This window comes from Solea solea, chromosome 17 (assembly GCF_958295425.1).
Source record: "Solea solea chromosome 17, fSolSol10.1, whole genome shotgun sequence".
Lineage (NCBI taxonomy): Eukaryota > Metazoa > Chordata > Actinopteri > Pleuronectiformes > Soleidae > Solea > Solea solea.
Window position 1 is genome coordinate 11944278 of NC_081150.1, and position 22916 is coordinate 11967193.

A 22916-nucleotide genomic window follows, 5' to 3' on the forward strand; every position below is an offset into this window, starting at 1 on the left:
TGTTATTCACCAAGGTCACCGGAGGCGTCATTCTCATCCTTTGCGGAGAGCAGCAGCAGCAGCAGCAGCAGCAGCAGTCCTGCTTTATTTCATCCGCCGTGCATTAATATGTGCTGAGAAGAGAGAAGAGAAGGACAGAGGGAGAGGAGCTGAGGACAAGGACAGAATCTAAGAGAGATGTGAATTTGAAGTGGGAGGCGAGAGTATATTTTAACACTGATATAGACAGGAGAGATGAAAAACAATGAGTGAGAACGAAGAAAAGACACGTGCGAAGCAGACGGACCAAAAAAGCAACAGTGATTATCGAGATGAGAGTCGGGGAGGAGAAGTGAGAGAGTAGGTAAGAGAGAGAGAGAGAGAGAGAGAGAGAGAGAGAGAATTAAATGGCAGCAGTACATGACAGAGATTTTGTCAAGGGGCCCTCGAGGGCATGTTATGAGACAAATCTCTGTGTTAAGAAACAGGGAGCGAGAGCTTATGGTGGTATGCATTATTGATGGTGCAGGAGTGCCTATCTCTCTCAGCGTGGCATAATAACCCTGCAGTGATTTCCGTGGCATTTAAAAGTCCGTTGGTTTAAGTCATTAAAGATTTAAAGACAAACACGGACAAAGCCCGATCTTACACCAAAGCAACAGAAGCGAGGAGATGCAACCCGGAGGAGGACGAGCAAGACTGAGGTGTGTTGTGGCAGTGGGAGGGTCAATAGACATTGGCAGTGAAAAGGGAACAAAAAGAGAGACGGATGGACGCGGAGATCAAATGACACAACAAGGGCCACTGAAGAGAGCGACAAAAAAGAGCCGAGGGAAAAAAGAAGGAGGCACGGTGAAAGAGAAATAAGTGGGAGTTTTGTTAAGCTGGTGATTTAACACACCCTTCATGGGTCAAGGGTCAAGCCCAGAGCTGTGTTTACTCCAAAAGACATTTCCAAGTGAATTGTCCTTTGTCAAATCTGACTTTGTTTTTTTACAAAACAGCCAGTGTTTGTGTTTGATTTCCAGTTTGTGTTGATCTGACATCTGTTCAAATTTCACACTTCAGAACAGTAAAGGCAGCTTTGCACTGTGCCAAACTCTGCTGACAAACTCTTCTTTTCATCTCCCCAGCACATCAGAGCGTGCTTTGAACATGCACGCAGTCTGCTGCCATGTTCTTCCTTCATCGCCCTCGTGGGATTACAGAGATTTAAGGCACCGCCTCACAGCGATGGAGTGAAAGCTTCTTATTGAGCTGTTCCGTCCTCCACTACACTCATTCAGGATCAGATAACCTCACAACAATGTTAATCGTGGCAATTACGAACCCAGACATTGATGGGATATTAAACCTGAGCGTACCTTTCTGTGTGAGCGGAGACGGGGGCAGCATGGAGGTGAGAGGACCTCACTTTCTTCATCTCTCTTCCTCGCTGAACCTTCCTTTTTCAGCGTCCGAACATAAGAGATTCTCCGTTTAATGCTCCTGTCCTGTTCCTGTCCCTCTGCAGAGACTCCACTGGCTCTGCCGTGTTTGCCCAACTTCTGATGAGTCTGGATGGGACGTCCCAAACCGGGGGGTGCAGGTGTTCTCCACCATCCTGTCCTCAGGTAGACGTGAACACACACGCACACAGCAGTGAACAGAAGACCCAACCGCAGCAGCAACCCCACAGATAGTCCCATGTCCTCAACTGGAAGGTGTTTGGTCTGTCCATTGATTTTCCTAACCCATTCTTCTTTTCTCTTCTCTTCTCTTCTCTTCTCTTCTCTTCTCTTCTCTTCTCTTCTCTTCTCTTCTCTTCTCTTCTCTTCTCTTCTCTTCTCTTCTCTTCTCTTCTCTTGTCTTCTCTTGCTCCGTCAGGTCCAAAGGTCCACCATCAATCCGGGGAAGTGAAGTTAATGAAACACTCACAAGATCAACACGTGTGCAGTCTGCATCTCAACCTGAACAACTGTGTGCATGTTAGTGTGTGTGTGTGTGTGTGTGTGTGACTGTGTGCCGCTCTCTTTGAAAACTTTGGGAACTCCCCCCTCACTCTCTCAAGTCCCCTTCTTCCCCAAACATACACGCCCCTTTAATTTTCTTCCTTTTATTATTTTTTTCTCCCAATGCGACTCACATCACACTTGCGCACACACACTCAGTCTCTTGTGTTGCTTTGCTCCCTCCTGTCCCGCCCCACACACTCTCGGGTTACTGTGTAACTCTAGCTCTGGGCAGGGCCTGCTGCTCCACCAAGGGTCCATACAGTTTCTGTCCCAGCATCTGCATTCACTTAACTCTCATGCAGCCGCTTGGATGATATTACAGTAGCTCACATTCATTCTTAAGTCTGATATATATATATATATTATTTTAGAACACACAAATTTGATATTTAAATGACATAAATCTATGTCTTTTCAGTGTTTTTCTCTGTTGTATGGAAGAGTATTAGAGGCACATGTAAAAAAAAATTTAAAAGAAAGAAAAAAAAATCTCAGATCAATCTCAGAATTCTGACTTTAATCTCGAATTTTGATTTATATTCTGACTTTAATCTCAGAATTCTGACTTTAATCTTAGAATTCATGCTGTTTTATTATTTTTTTTCTTTCTTTCAATTTTTTTTACATGTGGTCCTAACACTCTTCCATACTGTTGAAACCTAATAATAATAATAATTTAATTTTATTGCAAGGGTCATCTTTCTTTGCCAATAACCACTATTCACTCTGTCCTTGAAATCACATTGTCTTCATTGTCGTCTTGGGTCGACTTCATTATCATTGTCATTGATTTCCTCTCAAAGGCCGTTAATGCTGCTGTTTATGAACAAATTAATAATCAGTGCACCAATTTATCAAATATGTTGCTGCTATTTCAGTCTAAAAAAGGACACAAAAACATGCAAGACAATGACGAGGCTGTTTTCTTTTAGCCCCGTGGAATAATTAACAAACTCTTATGTTTGGATGTTGGCTTGAAAATTGTTATTTTTCTAATGCCTCGCCAAAGATGATCCTCCTTCTGTCCAATCATTGAGTCAAAGGTTAAAGAGTCATGGACTTAATTAATCAATTTGCATGAGGACAATACAGATACATCTAATCACACACAGTGATGGCACAGCCAATCAAACTAGTTCTGTGTAACAGTGTAAATAAAATGTTTGTTTGTTTATGGCTTATACATTTATACAGATGTGAATTATACATTATATAAACAGTTAGGAAATGATGATAGTCACCATCAGTCATGTTTTGGTGCAGAGTGGCAAAGACAAAATATTCACAGACACACAACTGACGACCTCTACTGCCATCATGTGGTAGCCATGAATCCTGAGCGTCATATGGATTGAATTATACGTGGAAGTCATTCCAGGTCTGTGAATGCCTGAAGTGAAGTGGGTCAACTGTTGATACCGTTGATCATGGTGCTGTTCATGCGATGAGAGAATGAGGAAAGAATGCAGAGAGTTCAAGTGAGCGAAGATTCTTGTTAGAGAGCAGTGTTGATGAGAACAACTCTCTGTATTTGTACTCATTTGTGACTACGTGTGGTGGAAAACTGTTGTGACTGTTTAACAGGTAAATATGTGTGAGGCTACAAATTCAAGAACAACGTTTTAGAAACTGGCTTGCCATAGAAAACTAAGTAGATGTTTCTTCTCTTAAACACATTGCAATGATTTATTAGGATCTGGCACAACTATGTTAATGTGATTCTGCTGTTTTTCCCTCCCCTTTTTCATTTGTCCTCTTTCTCCCCAAATGAGGGCCAGATAGGAGAAGTCATGTGACCTCAGTCCGCTGGAGCCTCCCAATACAGCAGTGTGGAGAAAAACCAGTCCAAAGGTCAAACGGAGGCTGTGAGATGTATTTGCTCTTTTAACGAAGTGTATGAATGTCATAAAAAGGTGTTGGGTGCTGATAAAACATGAATATCATGCAGAGTTTAAGTTCTAATAATAAACAGGAGACAGTGTTCCTGTTTGCAAACATATTCCGTGTGAAATCAAACTGTTAGAGCCTCCATAAGAATGAGTGGAGAACAGAGGAACAAGACAATTTACACCTCATCTGCAAGACGAAAAGTGTCAACTCACAAACGGATTAGGTGCACATGAGATTACAGGATATAAAAAGATGTGATGTGAAATTCTGAGATTTGAATTAAGGTAAAGTCAGCTGCATGTAAGTGTCCCATACCAGCGGTTGAAACCCGACTGACCTGGGCAAAGTCTCTTTAGGAAACTTAAGTTTTTTTGTTTTTTTTAAATCCCTGAAACTTCAGTACCTCTATCGAACATTTTGCTCTGTGGGAAAGAGCCAGTTGTGACAGGAGCAGGCAAAGGTTACAACTTGTTTGCTTTTGACTGGGGCCACTCAAACCAAGCATTATCTACAGTTAAACCTTTGTCCACTGTCGATGCGGTGAGGTGACAGAGGTCATTTAACAAATAATGGACACATGCAGCTTCTCAGCTGCCACATTTCATCCTTAATGATCGAACGCAAAAAGCTTTTATCAGCTCCCTCACACACAAAAAGACTGACGGGTCAGTGGGAGGAGTTTTTTTAATTTTTTTATCAGCAATACAGCTATTCAAACACATGCTTTGTGAGAAAATAGGTCACTGCATTACTAGTTTAGCCTATACTGTACAATAAATAACTTATAGTATTTAAACTATAAAAGTATAATCATCAAAAATAAATAGTCTTAATGTATTTCTGTGAAGGTTCTCAGTCATCCAGATCATAATAATTTGGAAATGACAAGGTTATAGTGTTTATACATTGTCATGAATTAGTTTTAATTCATTTTTTTCTTTGTGTTTGGTTATTTAAGTGGCGCAGATGTCGTGTCAACGTCATCACAAAAGCAAACTCTGACAAAGTTTTTTTTTTTACTTTTCCTGCTGAATCCGGCCAAGGCAAGGTGCAGTGAGTCAATACATCCACAGCATACATATATATATAATCAATTATTAATCAGAGATCCTATTAGAAAAAGAGGCGCTGGACTTCTCATGCACACTTGCATGGATTCAAAATGAATCTGACTCTTTGCTTTATACAGTTCATGCAGTGTTGTCTGGATTATAACAGGTCTGATTTACAATGAAAAACTCAGCCCAATATTTTAAATGGCTACAGAGCATGTTACTAGTTTACCAACTGACCTTGTGGTGATTGTGAGCTTAGCAGATTGTTACCACTATGTTTAGGTTGTAAAGTTTACAACCTAAACATAGTGATACGTGGTTTACAATGTAAACGTCATACAGATTTGCAGCAGCAGCAGCTCTGCGATTCAGGGAATGTAGGAACAGCTATAGTGTGTATGTCTGTACAGCATTTTTCAGTATATGTTTAAGTGACTGCTTTGTTGTTGTTGTTTTTTTAGGTCTTTTAGATAATATTGTTCTATACTTTATTGATCTCTGATGTATAGCACTTTGTTTCAGCTGTTGTTTTTAAAGTGCTTTATACATAAAGTTGGATTGGCTTGTGCATGTGCAGAAAGTCTATTTGTTTATAAATACACAGTAACACAGATGTACAATTGAAATCTACAAACTGGCCCACATTTTTTGTATAGCGTGGACCTCCTACCTCCTTGAACCCCACACATTAACACTCTCTGTGAATTAATTTCCCTGTAGTCACCACATAACAACTTTGACACAAATACCTCAAAAGAAATACGACTCTGCCATGTCAGGCTAGTGTTACACTCGCAGTTAAAGAGCATGCAGGGCCAGTCTATTTAAACAGCCCTTCCTTCAAACTGGTCCCCTGAAGCCCTGCAGGCAGTGATTAGGGGACATAATGTGTTTAATCTAGTTTCCTCTCAAGAACCACTTCATTTGAAAACATTGTGTAAGAAAAATATAATCAATGTAGTGATGCAATTTGATGTGTCGGAGGTACAAAACAGTGATGCAAATCAAAAAAAATAAAACAACTAAATGCAAATGATGTATAAAATAACATAATCAAACAACAATGATAACAAAAAGACTAAGACAAGTGATGGTGATGATAATATAATTATTGTGCGGGCCCCTGTAGCCACCGTCCAGCCAATAGGTGGCGCTATGCTCTTGACTCAGTTTTCATGTAATTATGTTCTCTTATCTCACGTATGAAATTTTTGTACAGATTTTTGAATGTACAGCAAATTTTCCTGGCAAAACACCGGCTGACTCACCGTTGGGTCAAGTTCATGTTTGTAGACGTGTTCTTGTGTCGTGTCATATATGACGTTTGGAGCAGAACAATTAATGTTCGTTTATTTACGAAAAGCAAATTGCCAAGATGGACACAACATTTAAAATGGCTGACTTGCTTTTGAGTTGAGCTGAAACATGTTTCTACCAAGTTTCGTGGAATTTGCTGATGTTCCCTGATCTCACGTATGAAGCTTTGTACACTTCCTGTTTCGTGGCGGCTAAATTCGACTCACTGTTGGGTCAAGTTCATGCCCGTAGACATGGTGTCTAGGGTCAGTGACGGTGAAAGTATCTTACCAGAAAATGACTTTGGTAGAAGTTAAAGTCACCTTTTAGAATATTACTTGAGTAAAAGTCTTAAAATACCTGACATTTATTGTACTTAAGTTTCAAAAGTAATGTTCTGATATAAAATGTACTTAAGTATTAGGTGTAAAAGTAAATGGCTGGTGCCACTAAAAACTAGTGACAACAAACAGGCATTTGTCGCCAACTCAACTTTTATTTTGTAGTAACGTGTAATGAAGATGGTTAAGGGAAATGTATCAGAGTAAAAGTACACATCTGTTAGCCGCTCACCTGTTAGCCGCAGATTTCAGCTCCAAGTGGACTTAAAACACACCAGCGGCTCGTTGTTTACCGTGTAAAAGTACACATTTTATTTAGGAAATGTAGTGGAATAAAAGTAAAAGTTCTCAGAAGTAACTAAGTAAACTACAGATATTTGAAAATTCTCCTTAAGTACAGTAACAAAGTATTTGTGCTTCGTTACATTACAACACTGGTAAACATCATGGGTGTTATTTAGTGCTATTGGCTGAAGGTGCCTCCCGCCGTCATGCTGCTGCTCCGTGAAGCCACACTTTATTTTCCCTCAGCACTTATCCGAGTTACACTGGCAGCTGGAGAGAGTGAGAGAGAGACACTCACACACACTCACACACACACACACCAGGAGCTCAGCTGCACTTAACCCGGACTGAAAATGACCGTTGAGAGAGTATTCGACGAGCTCGGGCATTTTAAAAGGTATGGACAACTCTTTTACTCCTCTCTAGAGTTGTGAAGTATGACAACTTTTCTCTGTTTTGCAGACAAGTTGGTGATTTTGTTCCTTTATCATTAGCCAGTTGGTGTTTTGAATCACAAACCCTCAACATGTGAAATTAGTTTTAATCCATGTTTCAACATGGTTTCGACCCATTTACATTCCCCCACAACTGTTTACTGGGTCTTTTTTTCTTTGTAAAATAATAACCAATAGCTGTTTTTTTATTCCTGCACATTGCCCCTCTGCTGAAAGTTATAACTATTTTTGGCTTGCTTTGCAAATGTCCCACTTTACAAGTAGGGCTGCAGCTAACTTAATTACATCCATAATCGATTAATCTGTCGATAATTTTTCCTCAATTAATCAAGTAATCGTTTGGTCCATAAAATGCTGGATAATATTGATCAGTGTTTACCAAACCATGTTCTCAAATGTGTTGTTTTTTTCCTGAAACCAAAATGATTCTTTGTTATATGGAGCAATAAAGATAACAGAAAATATTCACATTTAAGAAGCTGAAAAATCAGAAAACTTGTTTTAATTCTTGATACATGATAACCAATAGTCGATGCTGAATCTAGCTATGATTAATAGTCTCAGCTCTACTTACAAGTCATACAAAGTTACAAAACTTTATGGAGTGATTTTAAACTAACTTGTAGGTAACATTTGGGAAGCCTTTTTTTCCTGCTTTGACTCTCGGGTCAGGAATCCGTGCTCTGACACAGTCTATGATTGCAACACTCCACAGCAACAAGTGGAAATCTAAGAAGAAGCATCCTGGAAGTCCTTACTATCTCTGTGGAGTTTTGGCTCCGGACTGGGTGAAGTGTTGTGCGATACTTGGAAAGGCTTGGAATAGTTTTATGGGCTGCAACTGCTGCAGAAAATGTTGATGATGATTTCTTTGTTATATGGAGCAAAGAAACCAGAACATATTCACATTTAAGAAGCTGAACAGAATCGGTTATCAAAATTGATGATGAATTAATGATTAATCGACTTATTGTGAGATGGAGAGATCCATGCCACTGACCGAACACTTAAAAGTTGCATTTATTTACATTTAAGTATGTATTTTAAACATAAATGGTTGAGATCATTTCACATTGTACAGTGCAACTTGTCCAAGATATAATATGACATGTAATAATATATAACATAGGTGTAATAAATATAATATTGATCATTTAAAACTGATGAGGTGAGAAACATGACTGCTACGTATTGTGTTAGCTCTTCTATTAACTTACTTTGGTTTATTTTCCAGATTTCAGGCATGCCTGTATTTTGCGGCAGTCTTCCAGTCCATATCCTGTGGCATCCATTACCTGGCTTCTGTTTTCCTGGTGGACACTCCAAACTTTGTGTGCAGTGTGCCTGGCAACATCACTGATGTACTGTACGGTAACCTGACTGGATCTAGTCTGGAAGACCTGCTGCCAGTCTTCAAATCGGGGTCCGGGCCAATGGTGGTGAGGACGGCTGAAGGAGAGCAGTGGGAGCTCAGCCGCTGCCACTGCGCCCTGCGCATCAACTCGACTGACTTCACTTACTTCTTTGACGGCAACAAGACAGTGAAGGCCTGCGATGGAAACTTTGTTTATGACCACTCTGAAATTCAACAGAGCATTGTGACAGACTGGGACTTGGTGTGTGAGAAAGAGTGGCTGGCCAAGCTGTGTCAGCCCACGTTCATGCTGGGGGTGCTGATCGGAGCGCTGGTGTTTGGGGACATTGCTGACAGGTAAGTGAGGAGGAGGTAGGACTTCCTGCAGAGTTAGAGTTCATGCAGAGGAAGTTAAACTACATCACACACACGTTCACCATTTAAGTACGTTTTCTTTTTATTTAAAAGAGTCTGTATTTGCTTCAGGAGACATGTTTGCACTTCTGGCTTGACACTGAACATGTTTTCTCTGTTTTCTCACTTCCTTAGTGGTTGTGTAAGATTGAGGGAAAGGGCTCATTTGAGTGGCAGGGATCGTGTGTGGCCGGTGTGGAGGATGGGATTCAAAGATGACAAGTTGTATCTACACAGCCATCTTTTAGTCTGAATCACAGTTAAAATAGTATGATAAATCACAGAGGGCCATGTATTTTGGGTGTGTAATTGCACCTTATTAATGTTTTATGATGTTTTATTCATGGTCAGTGGCTGAATGCCTTCACTGTGGAGGCCATTGACACTGTCATGGTCCCTTTGGCTCACATCGTCCAAGTTGTTTGTCAGTGGCAACTGACGTCAGTTTTGGACCAACCACATTTTCCAGAATTCACAGCTCATTCTTGGTTTAGCTAAAAAAACAATGTTTTGTTAGCTAAACAAAACATTTTGCAATGTTCTGATGTTTTGTTGATGAAGGAATTAATCAGTTAATATAAAAAAAATAGTGATTGATAAAGAAAATTATCATCAAATGTAGCTCTAGTACTTTATCAAAAAATGACATATGAATGCTCTCTTTCTCTTTCATCCTGGTTTTCCACCTCTCTCTTCACCTGTATGTGTCTCTCTCCTCCAGAATTGGTCGTGTGAAGATTCTGATGTTCACCAGCCTCTGTCAGTTTGGGATCGGGGTCGCTGTAGCGTTCTCTGGAAACTACTATTTTTTTGTGGTGCTCCGCTTCCTCCTCGCCATGGTGAGGTTGACATCCAGGTGCACTTTTGTACCATGTATGGTTGTGCATTTTTTGTGTGTCTCTATTCTTGAATGCCCTGAATGGCCAACCAGATCACATGACACTGCGGTTTTAAAGAGAATGCAATTCATTGAGCAATGGCTTTTTTTTTTTTTTTTTTTTTTTAATTGATCCATATACGTGAAAAAGAAAGAAAAGGAACCCATGTTCTCTGGATAAACACGGAGAAAATAAGTTGCTGATTTTCCACCATCTTCTTATAAACAAGTATGCTATTTCGTGCAAAACAATTTCTCAGGTATTTGCTCATGTTGTTTGTGAATATATTACACCCCCCCCCCCACACACACACACACACAAACACACACACAGTTATTCATAGTGCAGTCAAGCAAACATTTAAACCAATGCAAAATGTTTTTTCCAGCTGACTAAAAAAAGAACATGACTTTGTAACTATATATAGTGGATTTTCTCTTCTCTTGTGTACTTTTGACACATTTTATATTAGACTGTGTGAGGTATTTAATAGAAAATAGGCAGAATTGCTGCTATTATAATGTAATAGCTTTTAGAAAGAAATGGCATTTAGCTATCGGAATTTATATATTAGAAATGCAGGGAGATGCATATAATGTGAAGGGTAAATAGTGATTGCTGTGTAGATGTGAATTTGGGGTTGAATTGGGCCTTGACTGCACCTTTATGTTTGTTTGTGTTATTTTATTTACAGAGTTGCAAGATATGCACAAGAATAACATTTAAAAGGTCAAAGTATGAGAGACATTATGGTTATTATAAGCCACGTGGCAGTAAGATTCGTGCACACAGAGCCTCTACAGTCTACCCTGTGTTTCACTCCTCTACATCTTCTATGCCCCCCCCAGTCCTCCTCAGCTACAGCTGTTGTTTGTCACAGTCAGACTCAAATGGTGAAGGCTCATGCTGCACAGGCAGAGCAAATTCTGTCTTATGAGAGGGGTCATAAAGTCTGATTACCGCTATATTCATTACCTTATGGTTAAAAGATTTCTCTTTTAAAGGAGAAATGGCAAAGTAAACAATATTGAATGTGTTTATCCTTTAAGCTGTACATATAATATATACACACATTTCATAAACAAGAGTTTATCTTTCTGTAAACGTCATCCTTTCTTCCCTCTTTGCTGTCGGCAGGTGTCCAGTGGTTACCTCGTGGTGGTGTTTGTTTACGTTACCGAATTCACTGGCATCAAGGTGCGCACATGGACCTCAATGCACGTGCACGCAGCCTTTGCAGTCGGGATCATGGTGGTGGCTCTGACTGGTTACCTGGTGCGAGTCTGGTGGATCTACCAGATCATCCTCTCCATCTGTACCTCACCCTTCCTGCTCTGCTGCTGGAAGTTCCCCGAGACGCCCTTTTATCTGATGGCCAAGGGACGTTACAAGGAAACTCAGACCCTGCTGGATGCGATAGCCCGCTTCAACGGCCTTGAGTGCAGGTTGAAGGCAGAGGAGCTCCTGCGGCCAGAGGAGCGAGAGAATGGCAGAGCTTTGCTGGAGCAGGAGTCAGAGCCGCAGCAAGTGCAGAAAGAACAGAAGCTGTCCATCCTGGATCTGTTTGGAAGCTGGAGGATGGCGAGTCGTACCTGCACGGTGTGGGCCATCTGGTTCATTGGCAGCTTGGGCTACTATGTTTTCTCTTTGGGTTCCGTCAACCTTGGAGGAAACCAATACCTTAACCTCTTTCTTGCTGGTAAGAAGAAAATAGTCACACTCTGGGCTGATCATAATCTATCACTTAAGCTCAGAACAACAAGAGGACACGATATTTGGACGCAAAATAAAAAAATTGGCAAATATTTCCCCTTCGCTATAACCAAAGAGGTTGAAAGTTTTTTCTCTGTGTTATTTGTTGCAGTAAACCGCAACAACCGCTCTGTGTTTGCCAACAACTTTCAACTTTCACCTTATTTTAGCAATAAAAAAATGTATTGTACTGTATTCATTTTTTATCAAACAAACTGAAGCCTTTCCATGGTAAACTTAAAAGGTCGTACTTAACAGAAAAAATACTTATTTAAAGAAAAAATAAATACACATCATTTGTTTAAGCGTACAATCGTGTTGATTGTATGAATTTGAATTGTTGAATGAGCTTTTTTATATTTATCATCAGGAGCCCGGTCAGCTTTTCTGAGGCCACCATTTTGGACCACAATGTTTTAATAGCCGACAATAGATAGATGAGATTTGATAATAACTGAAGCCTTCATAGGTTCTCCAACAATTGGATGGGAAAGGTGAGGTGAGGGTCATTCAGCTGCAACATGCTTGTAAATATCATATGCTTCATTCACCACCCAGTAAAACCCCACTTATTTACTCTTATTTAACACTAGAGCACATTTAGGAAGTTGAGTTATGTTGGTTATTTACGTCCCTGAGATTGAATATCGCTGCGTCAGTGTGTCTGTGATTGGTTGGTTTCAGGTGCTGTGGAGCTTCCCTCGTATCTGGTTGGCTGTTTTGCAATGGACCGGATTGGACGGAAGAAGACCTGTGCTCCGTCTCTGCTCTTGGCCGGAGTCGCTTGTATTCTCATCATCGTGGTGCCCCCTGTACGTACGCAGAGCGTGTGTGTTTTTTTGTGCGTGTGAAAGAAACACAGTGAAGGTGTCGATAGAGTCAGCTACAATATTTTATACATGTCCATTTTTGTTGTACCATTTAAGATCGTTTCTATTCTATAAAAAAGCGAGGTAATTTGACCACTGTTACTGCTCTGATATATGATACATAGAGAGGGCATCTGGCGCTCTCTCTCTCCCTCTCCCTCGCTTTCTGTGTGTCTTTTGACCCGTGAGTTAAATCACAGGAGTTCAGAGTCCAAGTAAATATGACGATTGACTTTCGGAGCGCGTCGGTAAATATCTGGGACATGGAAAACTCTGCACAATTTAAAAACACTTGCACATTCCAGAGTGCGTGTCACTTCCTTCGGTAAACTGCGTGGACAAATACGTCTTACCCGTGTAAACATGCCACCGTCTCTAATGTTACTATGAACGCAACGTTTTGTGCAGCTTACTTTAAAGACTGGAAATGAAACACGTCACCCTTCACATCTATTAACACGTGATCTCTCGTGTAGGTTTGAACAACTTTGGTACAAGCATCGAATTGCAATATTTCTGGTGTATACTGAGAATTACGATATACATTAGTATTTATACTGTGTTATAGATGTTAAAACAAGATAGGGTGATACCATTAAAATATTAACTACTATTCTCTGAGCACTTTTAAGATATAATTTTCTGATCTATTGTATTTTAAATTGGCACAGAACATGGATAACAATATGATTTAAAAGAATAAAGTATTAACTCAAGCTCAATTATCTTCCCTCCACAGGACATCTACATACTGGCCATCATTCTTAGCATGACGGGAAAGTTTGCCATCGCCATTGCCTTTGGTCTCATCTATTTGTACACCTGTGAGCTTTATCCGACAATTATCAGGTGAGAACAAACAGCCGTCTGGAACGTGAAACATCTGGACACATGATTGGGTCGTTTTCCAGTCGGGAAGGTCAGGCTTCAATCGCCGATTGCGGCAGTCTACACCCCAGTGTGTCGCTTGGCTAAATATTCAACCCTAAAAATGGCCGTGGCAGCTGTGCCGGCAACAGATGAACGGGTATGATAGGAGATGATATGTGTGGTAGAGAAAAGGAGCTTTATCAGTGTGTGTGTGTGTTTGAATGGGATTGAAGGGTAGAAATGTAGCACTTTGAGTGGTAGTCAAGACTGGAAAAGTGACATATAAATACAGACCTGTTGGTTGGAGATTTAATATCATACCAAGTCAGACGAGAGTGTAATTTCATTTTTTTTCCACTGCTGTTACGTTGACATTTTGATGTTGCACTCATTTTCTTGTTATTTAAAACCATAAATAATGGATAATATTACTTCCTGCATCTTGCGACCATGAGGCCGTACAGGATTTTCCTTTATTTTGATGGCGGTTGATGGTTTTGTCTGTACCCTAACAATACTGTCCTCTCCAGTATTGCTGACCTTTACGCATGATCACCCTCCAGGTCTCTGGCAGTGGGCAGTGGCAGTATGATGTGCCGCGTTGGCAGTGTGGTCGCCCCCTTCTGTGTGTACCTGTCAGATGTGTGGATCCACCTACCTCAGGTACATGTGACCTCTCTTTTTTTTTTTTTATTAAAATGTCCTGTTTTCACCTTGGCTGTTGGGTTGTGTCTACAAGGGTTAAATAATTACATCTGTCTTGTTGACGCCTCTTAAGCTCATCGTGGGAATCCTGGCATTTATAATTGGAGTGCTGACTCTGTTCTTGCCTGAGACCCTGGGCATACCTTTGACAACTACCTTGGAGGAGGCTGAAGCTCTGGGACGTCAAAATAAGAAGGACGATCTGGAAATGAAACCGCAGGAATCCAAAGCCTGAGCTGTGCACTGACGGACAGAGAGAGACGAAGAGGCACTTCCTCAGAAAACACCTTTGATTTACTGGATTGTTGGGAGACAAATGGAGAAAAAAAAAAGAGGGAGCTTTCATCAGAATACAAATATCAGTTATGCAACCACCAGTCACAGGTGCAATGCAAACACAGTGCACAATAACATTCTGTATACAGAATGTATATAACTTATGTGGAAACATAAAGGATTTTTAAGGGTCGTTTCAGTTCATAACGTCAGTCTTATTTTTCTAGTTTAGCCCACGTTGTCTATTAATTATGATAAAAGTGATTGCAACATTGCCATGGCAACAGCCGCAAAGGTCAAAAATGAACAGTTGGATGTTCAGACAGGTTGAAAACGAACCCGACGGAGTATTAGAGCCAAACTTTTTTTTTAAATCTTTAGAGAATAAAGTCGTAATATTATGAGAATAAAGTCATAGTTATTATTCAAGCGCAATCTCAGATGATCAGCTGCAAACTGCGTCAAGATGAGGAATGTGGAGCATTTTATGACTGAATTTCATTACATCTTCAGTCAGTCATCAGTCAGTCATCATCTACCGCTTTATCCTCCGCCAGAGGGTCGCGGGGGGTGCTGTGACCATTACATCTTTATTCTCGTAATTTTTTTTCGGTTTTTAATCGCAATATTATGACTTTTTTTAATATTACAACTTTATTCTCATAACATTATGACTTTATTCTCGAAAGATTCAATTACTTTTTTTCTCTTCAGTTTGGCCCTAACACTCTGTTTTGTTTAAAACCTGTCAAATAATCTGACTGTTTCAATTATTTTCCTATAAAATAAGGTAGAAAAATAAGACTTGTAATAATAATTTCTGCTTGGTTGTAGCTTGGTTGTTTCACACTTACTTTATAAAACATCCTGTATATAACATTATTATAAAAAGAAAATAATTGCATGTATTATTCTGTTATCAAATACGTGTTTTATTGTTTGTTTGAATGTTTATCTCAGGGCATCGACTTGGATATCACTGTGAAAGTATAATTAAGAAGAACATGTTAGCTTTACATTTTTGTTTTGATATTATTCTCAATTCCATCTTTTAAGATGCCATTGCTGAACTTTTAACGTCATTATCCATCATTAATGTATGCAAGTTAGTGTTCTATATGAAATTGAGATGCTGGGCATATTGAAGGAAAGGTGTCTTAAGTTGTTTTACCATATGTTAAACACTCAGTGTATTCTCTCCGATATGTTTGGACCAAAGACAGGTTTGAACCAAAACAGTATGGAGTTGTATCCACTTGCTTAGGGATAGTGAAGAACACAACAAGCATGTTTTCATTTAAGGAGAACAAAATTCACAAGAGTTAATTAGTTTCCATCAAAGCTTCGGGTTCTGTGCCCAGTTGTGAACAGTTTTACAATCAACTCTTTATTTTTTGTGTGTGAATTTGTTAAGTTAGTATTGTTTTTTTTTGTATTTCATCATGGAAAAATAAATGAAACACTGAGCTTGTGGCTCCTTCAAACTATGGTCTCTTTCTGCAGAGCAGGTCTGGGAACAGACCACGATACAACAAGTTTCCTATTTGCAGAAGGAGAGGATATCTGACTGCCGCGATACCAGCCACCACATGAACAAACTCTCTGTGTTAATGCTCTGTCAATGCATGAACGGAAAAAAGAGGAAAGCATTGCTTATATGAACTGTGCCAAATAAGGTGAATTTTTGATTGGAAATCCCTCATCAGTGAGCATAAAGCAGTCCTTTTTAGTCACCCCACAGAGTGGGATTGAAGTATTGTTTTTAGTGGCTCTGTGTGTGTGTGTCTGTTCTTCCACACTTCCTGCACTTCCTGTATGCTGTCCAAAATCACTCAAAATGTCATAGTATAGCATGTCGTCCAAAATGTGACAAAAAGTAATAGTATAGTATGTCGTCCTAAATCACTCAAAAAAGTCATAGTATAGTATGTCGTCCAAAATATGACAAAAAAGTCATAGTATAGTATGTCGTCCAAAATCACTCAAAAAAGTCATAGTATAGTATGTCGTCCAAAATATGACAAAAAAGTCATGGTATAGTATGTTGTCCGAAATTACTCGCAAAAGTCATAGTATAGTATGTCGTCCAAAATCACCAAAAAAAGTCTTAGTATAGTATGTCGTCCAAAATATGACAAACAAGTCCTAGTATAGTATGTCGTCTAAAATCACTCAAAAAAGTCATAGTATAGTATGTCGTCCAAAATCACTCAAAAAAGTCATAGTCTAGTATGTCGTCCAAATGTGACAAAAAAGTCATAGTATAGTATGTCGTCCAAAATCACTCAAAAAAGTCATAGTATGGTATGTCGTCCAAATGTGACAAAAAAGTCATAGTATAGTATGTCGTCCAACATCACCAAAAAAAGTCATAGTATAGTATGTCGTCCAAAATCACTTAAAAAAGTCATAGTATAGTATGTCGTCCAAAATCACCAAAAAAAAGTCATAGTATAGTATGTCGTCCAAAATCACTTAAAAAAGTCATAGTATAGTATGTCGTCCAAAATATGACAAAAAAGTCATAGTATAGTATGTCGTCCAAAATCACTCAAAAAAAGTCATAGTATAGTATGTCGTCCAAAATGTGACAAAAAAGTCATAGTATAGTATGTCGTCCAAAATCACCAAAAAAAGTCATAGTATAGTATGTGGTCCAAAATCACTCAAAAAAGTCATAGTATAGTATGTCGTCCAAAATCACCACTAAAAGTCGTAGTATAGTATGTCGTCCAAAATATGACAAAAAAGTCATAGTATAGTATGTCGTCCAAAATCACTCAAAAAAGTCATAGTATAGTATGTCGTCCAAATGTGACAAAAAAGTCATAGTATAGTATGTCGTCCAAAATCACTCAAAAAAGTCATAGTATAGTATGTCATCCAAAATCACTTAACAAGGTCATAGTATAGTATGTCGTCCAAAATCACTCATAAAAGTCATAGTATAGTATGTCGTCCAAAATCACTCAAAAAAGTCATAGTATAGTATGTCGTCCAAAATCACCAAAGAAAGTCATAGTATAGTATGTCGTCCAAAATCACTCAAAAAAGTCATAGTATAGTATGTCGTCCAAAATCAACAAAGAAAGTCATAGTATAGTATGTTGTCCAAAATCACTAAAAAAGTCATTGTTTAGTAAGTCGTTCAAAATCACTCAAAAAGGTCATAGTATAGTATGTCGTCCAAAATCACTCAAAAAAGTCATAGTATAGTATGTCGTCCAAAATCACTCAAAAAAGTCATAGTATAGTATGTCGTCCAAAATATGACAAAAAAGTCATAGTATAGTATGTCGTCCAAAATATGACAAAAAAGTCATAGTATAGTATGTCGTCCAAAATCACTCAAAAAAGTCATAGTATAGTATGTCGTCCAAAATATGACAAAAAAGTCATGGTATAGTATGTTGCCCGAAATTACTCGCAAAAGTCATAGTATAGTATGTCGTCCAAAATCACCAAAAAAAGTCTTAGTATAGTATGTCGTCCAAAATATGACAAAAAGGTCATTGTATAGTATGTCGTCCCAAATATGACAAAAAAGTTATAGTATAGTATGTCGTCCAAAATCTCTCAAAAAGGTCATAGTATAGTATGTCGTCCAAAATCACCAAAAAAAGTCATTGTAGAGTATGACGTCCAAAATCACCAAAAAAAGTCATAGTATAGTATGTCGTCCAAAATCACTCAGAAAATTCATAGATAGTATGTCGTCCAAAATCACCAAAAAAAGTCATGGTATAGTATGTTGTCCGAAATTACTCGCAAAAGTCATAGTATAGTATGTCGTCCAAAATCACCAAAAAAAGTCATAGTATAGTATGTCGTCCAAAATGTGACAAAAAAGTCATAGTATAGTATGTCGTCCAAAACATGACAAAAAAGTCATAGTATAGTATGTCGTCCAAAATCACCACAAAAAGTCATAGTATAGTATGTCGTCCAAAATATGACAAAAAAGTCATAGTATAGTATGTCGTCCAAAATATGACAATAAAGTCATAGTATAGTATGTCGTCCAAAATATGACAAAAAAGTCATTGTATAGTATGTCGTCCAAAATATGACAAAAAAGTCATAGTAGAGTATGTCGTCCAAAATCACTCAGAAAATTCATAGATAGTATGTCGTCCAAAATTACTCAAAAAAGTCATAGTATAGTATGTCGTCCAAAATCACTCAAAAAAAGTCATAGTATAGTATGTCGTCCAAAATCACTCAAAAAAGTCATAGTATAGTATGTCGTCCAAAATCACCAAAAAAGTCATAGTATAGTATGTCGTCCAAAATATGACAAAAAAGTCATTGTATAGTATGTCGTCCAAAATATGACAAAAAAGTCATAGTAGAGTATGTCGTCCAAAATCACTCAGAAAATTCATAGATAGTATGTCGTCCAAAATTACTCAAAAAAGTCATAGTATAGTATGTCGTCCAAAATCACTCAAAAAAAGTCATAGTATAGTATGTCGTCCAAAATCACTCAAAAAAGTCATAGTATAGTATGTCGTCCAAAATCACCAAAAAAGTCATAGTATAGTATGTCGTCCAAAATATGACAAAAAAGTCATTGTATAGTATGTCGTCCAAAATCACTCAAAAAAAGTCATAGTATAGTATGTCGTCCAAAATCAGTCAAAAAGGTCATAGTATAGTATGTCGTCCAAAATCACCAAAAAAAGTCATAGTATAGTATGTCGTCCAAAATATGACAAAAAAGTCATAGTATAGTATGTCGTCCAAAATATGACAAAAAAGTCATTGTATAGTATGTCGTCCAAAAAATGACAAAAAAGTCATAGTATAGTTTGTCGTCCAAAATCACCAAAAAAGTCATAGTATAGTATGTCGTCCAAAATCACTCAAAAAAGTCATAGTATAGTATGTCGTCCAAAATATGACAAAAAAAGTCATAGTATAGTATGTCGTCCAAAAGTATAGTATGTCGTCCAAAATCACCAAAAAAGTCATAGTATAGTATGTCGTCCAAAATATGACAAAAAAGTCATAGTATAGTATGTCGTCCAAAACATGACAAAAAAGTCATAGTATAGTATGTCGTCCAAAATCACCACAAAAAGTCATAGTATAGTATGTCGTCCAAAATATGACAAAAAAGTCATAGTATAGTATGTCGTCCAAAATATGACAAAAAAGTCATTGTATAGTATGTCGTCCAAAATATGACAAAAAAGTCATAGTAGAGTATGTCGTCCAAAATCACTCAGAAAATTCATAGATAGTATGTCGTCCAAAATCACTCAAAAAAGTCATAGTATAGTATGTCGTCCAAAATCACTCAAAAAAAGTCATAGTATAGTATGTCGTCCAAAATCACTCAAAAAAGTCATAGTATAGTATGTCGTCCAAAATCACTCAAAAAGGTCATAGTATAGTATGTCGTCCAAAATCACCAAAAAAAGTCATAGTATAGTATGTCGTCCAAAATATGACAAAAAAGTCATAGTATAGTATGTCGTCCAAAATATGACAAAAAAGTCATTGTATAGTATGTCGTCCAAAATATGACAAAAAAGTCATAGTATAGTATGTCGTCCAAAATCACTCAAAAAAGTCATAGTATAGTATGTCGTCCAAAATCACCAAAAAAAGTCATAGGATAGTATGTCGTCCAAAATCACCAAAAAAAGTCATAGTATAGTATGTCGTCCAAAATCACCAAAAGAACTCATAGTATAGTATGTCGTCGAAAATCACTCAAAAAGTCATAGTATAGTTTGTCGTGGAAAATCACTCAAAAAGTCATAGTATAGTTTGTCGTCCAAAATCACCAAAAAAAGTCATAGTATAGTATGTCGTCCAAAATCACTCATAAAAGTCATAGTATAGTATGTTGTCCAAAATATGACAAAAAAGTCATAGTATAGTATGTCGTCCGAAATCACTCAAAAAAGTCATAGTAAAGTATGTCGTCCAAAATCACCAAAAAAAGTCATAGTATAGTATGTCGTCCGAAATCACTCAAAAAAGTCATAGTATAGTATGTCGTCCAAAATCACTCAAAAAAGTCATAGTATAGTAAGTCATCGAAAATCACTCAAAAAAGTCATAGTATAATATGTCGTCCAAAATCACTCAAAAAAGTCATAGTAAGGAATGTCTTCCAAAATCACCAAAAACGTATGTCGTCCAAAATATGACAAAAAAGTCATAGTAAAGTATGTCATCGAAAATCACTCAAAAAAGTCATAGTATAGTATGTCATCCAAAATCACTCAAAAAAGTCATAGTATAGTATGTCGTCCAAAATCACCAAAAAAAGTCATAGTATAGTATGTCGTCCAAAATCACTCATAAAAGTCATAGTATAGTATGTCGTCCAAAATATGACAAAAAAGTCATAGTATAGTATGTTGTCCAAAATCACCAAAAAAAGTCATCGTATAGTATGTCGTCCAAAATATGACAAAAAAGTCATAGCATAGTATGTCGTCGAAAATCACTCAAAAAAGTCATCGTATAGTATGTCGTCCGAAATATGACAAAAAAGTCATAGTATAGTATGTCGTTGAAAATCTCTCAAAAAAGTCACAGTATAGTATGTCGTCCAAAATATGACAAAAAAGTCATAGTATAGTATGTTGTCCAAAATCACTCAAAAAAGTCATAGTATAGTATGTCGCCCAAAATCACCAAAAAAAGTCATAGTATAGTATGTCATCGAAAATCACTCAAAAAAGTCATAGTATAGTATGTCGTCCGAAATCACTCAAAAAAGTCATAGTATAGTATGTCGTCCGAAATCACTCAAAAAAGTCATAGTATAGCATGTCGTCCGAAATCACTCAAAAGGTCATAGTATAGTTTGTCGTCCAAAATCACCAAAAAAAGTCATAGTATAGTATGTCGTCCAAAATCACTCATAAAAGTCATAGTATAGTATGTTGTCCAAAATATGACAAAAAAGTCATAGTATAGTATGTCGTCCGAAATCACTCAAAAAAGTCATAGTATAGTATGTCGTCCAAAATCACCAAAAAAAGTCATAGTATAGTATGTCGTCCAAAATCACCAAAAAAAGTCATAGTATAGTATGTCGTCCAAAATATGACAAAAAAGTCATAGTATAGTATGTCGTCCAAAATATGACAAAAAAGTCATTGGATAGTATGTCGTCCAAAATATGACAAAAAAGTCATAGTATAGTATGTCGTCCAAATTCACTCAAAAAAGTCATAGTATAGTATGTCGTCCAAAATCACCAAAAAAAGTCATAGTATAGTATGTCGTCCAAAATCACCAAAAGAACTCATAGTATAGTATGTCGTCCAAAATATGACAAAAAAGTCATTGTATAGTATGTCGTCCAAAATATGACAAAAAAGTCATAGTATAGTATGTCGTCCAAAATATGACAAAAAAGTCATAGTATAGTATGTCGTCCAAAATATGACAAAAAAGTCATTGTATAGTATGTCGTCCAAAATATGACAAAAAAGTCATAGTATAGTATGTCGTCCAAAATCACTCAAAAAAGTCATAGTATAGTATGTCGTCCAAAATCACCAAAAAAAGTCATAGTATAGTATGTCGTCCAAAATCACCAAAAGAACTCATAGTATAGTATGTCGTCCAAAATATGACAAAAAAGTCATTGTATAGTATGTCGTCCAAAATCACCAAAAAAAGTCATAGTATAGTATGTCGTCCAAAATCACTCAGAAAATTCATAGATAGTATGTCGTCCAAAATCACTCAAAAAAGTCATAGTATAGTATGTCGTCCAAAATCACTCTAAAAAAGTCATAGTATAGTATGTCGTCCAAAATCACTCAAAAAAGTCATAGTATAGTATGTCGTCCAAAATCACTCAAAAAAAGTCATAGTATAGTATGTCGTCCAAAATGTGACAAAAAAGTCATAGTATAGTATGTCGTCCAAAATCACCAAAAAAAGTCATAGTATAGTATGTCGTCCAAAATATGACAAAAAAGTCATTGTAGAGTATGTCGTCCAAAATATGACAAAAAAGTCATCGTATAGTATGTCGTCCAAAATATGACAAAAAAGTAATTGTAGAGTATGTCGTCCAAAATATGACAAAAAAGTCATTGTATAGTATGTCGTCCAAAATCACCAAAAAAAGTCATAGTATAGTATGTCGTCCAAAATCACTCAAAAAGGTCATAGTATAGTATGTCGTTCAAAATCACTCAAAAAAGTCATAGTATAGTATGTCGTCCAAAATCACTCAAAAAAGTCATAGTATAGTATGTCGTCCAAAATCACTCAAAAAAGTCATAGTATAGTATGTCGTCCAAAATATGACAAAAAAGTCATAGTATAGTATGTCGTCCAAAATATGACAAAAAAGTCATTGTATATAGTATGTCGTCCAAAATATGACAAAAAAGTCATAGTATAGTATGTCGTCCAAAATCACTCAAAAAAGTCATAGTATAGTATGTCGTCCAAAATATGACAAAAAAGTCATAGTATAGTATGTCGTCCAAAATATGACAAAAAAGTCATAGTATAG

The 22916-nt window shown here is 37.4% G+C and overlaps 2 protein-coding genes across 2 annotated transcripts in view; one reads left to right on the forward strand and one right to left on the reverse strand.

Moving 5' to 3' along the window:
* Positions 1 to 2319, reverse strand: part of mettl24 (methyltransferase like 24) — a 28035-nt gene extending 25716 nt beyond the window's left edge. Inside the window, exon 1 of the mRNA XM_058613102.1 lies at positions 1344 to 2319. Within this exon, the coding sequence (XP_058469085.1) occupies positions 1344 to 1667 (324 nt within the window). The 5' untranslated portion in view covers positions 1668 to 2319. The remainder of the gene's footprint in view (positions 1 to 1343) is intronic.
* A 3141-nt stretch (positions 2320 to 5460) lies between these two features.
* Positions 5461 to 16166, forward strand: slc22a16 (solute carrier family 22 member 16). The gene is made up of 8 exons (XM_058613100.1): positions 5461 to 7237; positions 8530 to 9006; positions 9785 to 9902; positions 11079 to 11640; positions 12378 to 12505; positions 13302 to 13411; positions 13996 to 14095; positions 14211 to 16166. The coding sequence occupies exons 1-8, from the start codon at positions 7194 to 7196 to the stop codon at positions 14370 to 14372; spliced, it is 1701 nt and encodes a 566-aa protein (XP_058469083.1). The 5' UTR covers positions 5461 to 7193; the 3' UTR covers positions 14373 to 16166.
* Positions 16167 to 22916: the final 6750 nt, after the last annotated feature.

Coding starts and splice junctions, on each gene's coding strand:
- slc22a16 (XM_058613100.1), top strand. CDS start 7,194: ATGACCGTTGAGAGAGTATTCGACGAGCTCGGGCATTTTAAAAG. Junction 9,007..9,784: donor TTTGGGGACATTGCTGACAG/GTAAGTGAGGAG, acceptor TCTCTCCTCCAG/AATTGGTCGTGTGAAGATTC. Junction 11,641..12,377: donor CCTTAACCTCTTTCTTGCTG/GTAAGAAGAAAA, acceptor GGTTGGTTTCAG/GTGCTGTGGAGCTTCCCTCG.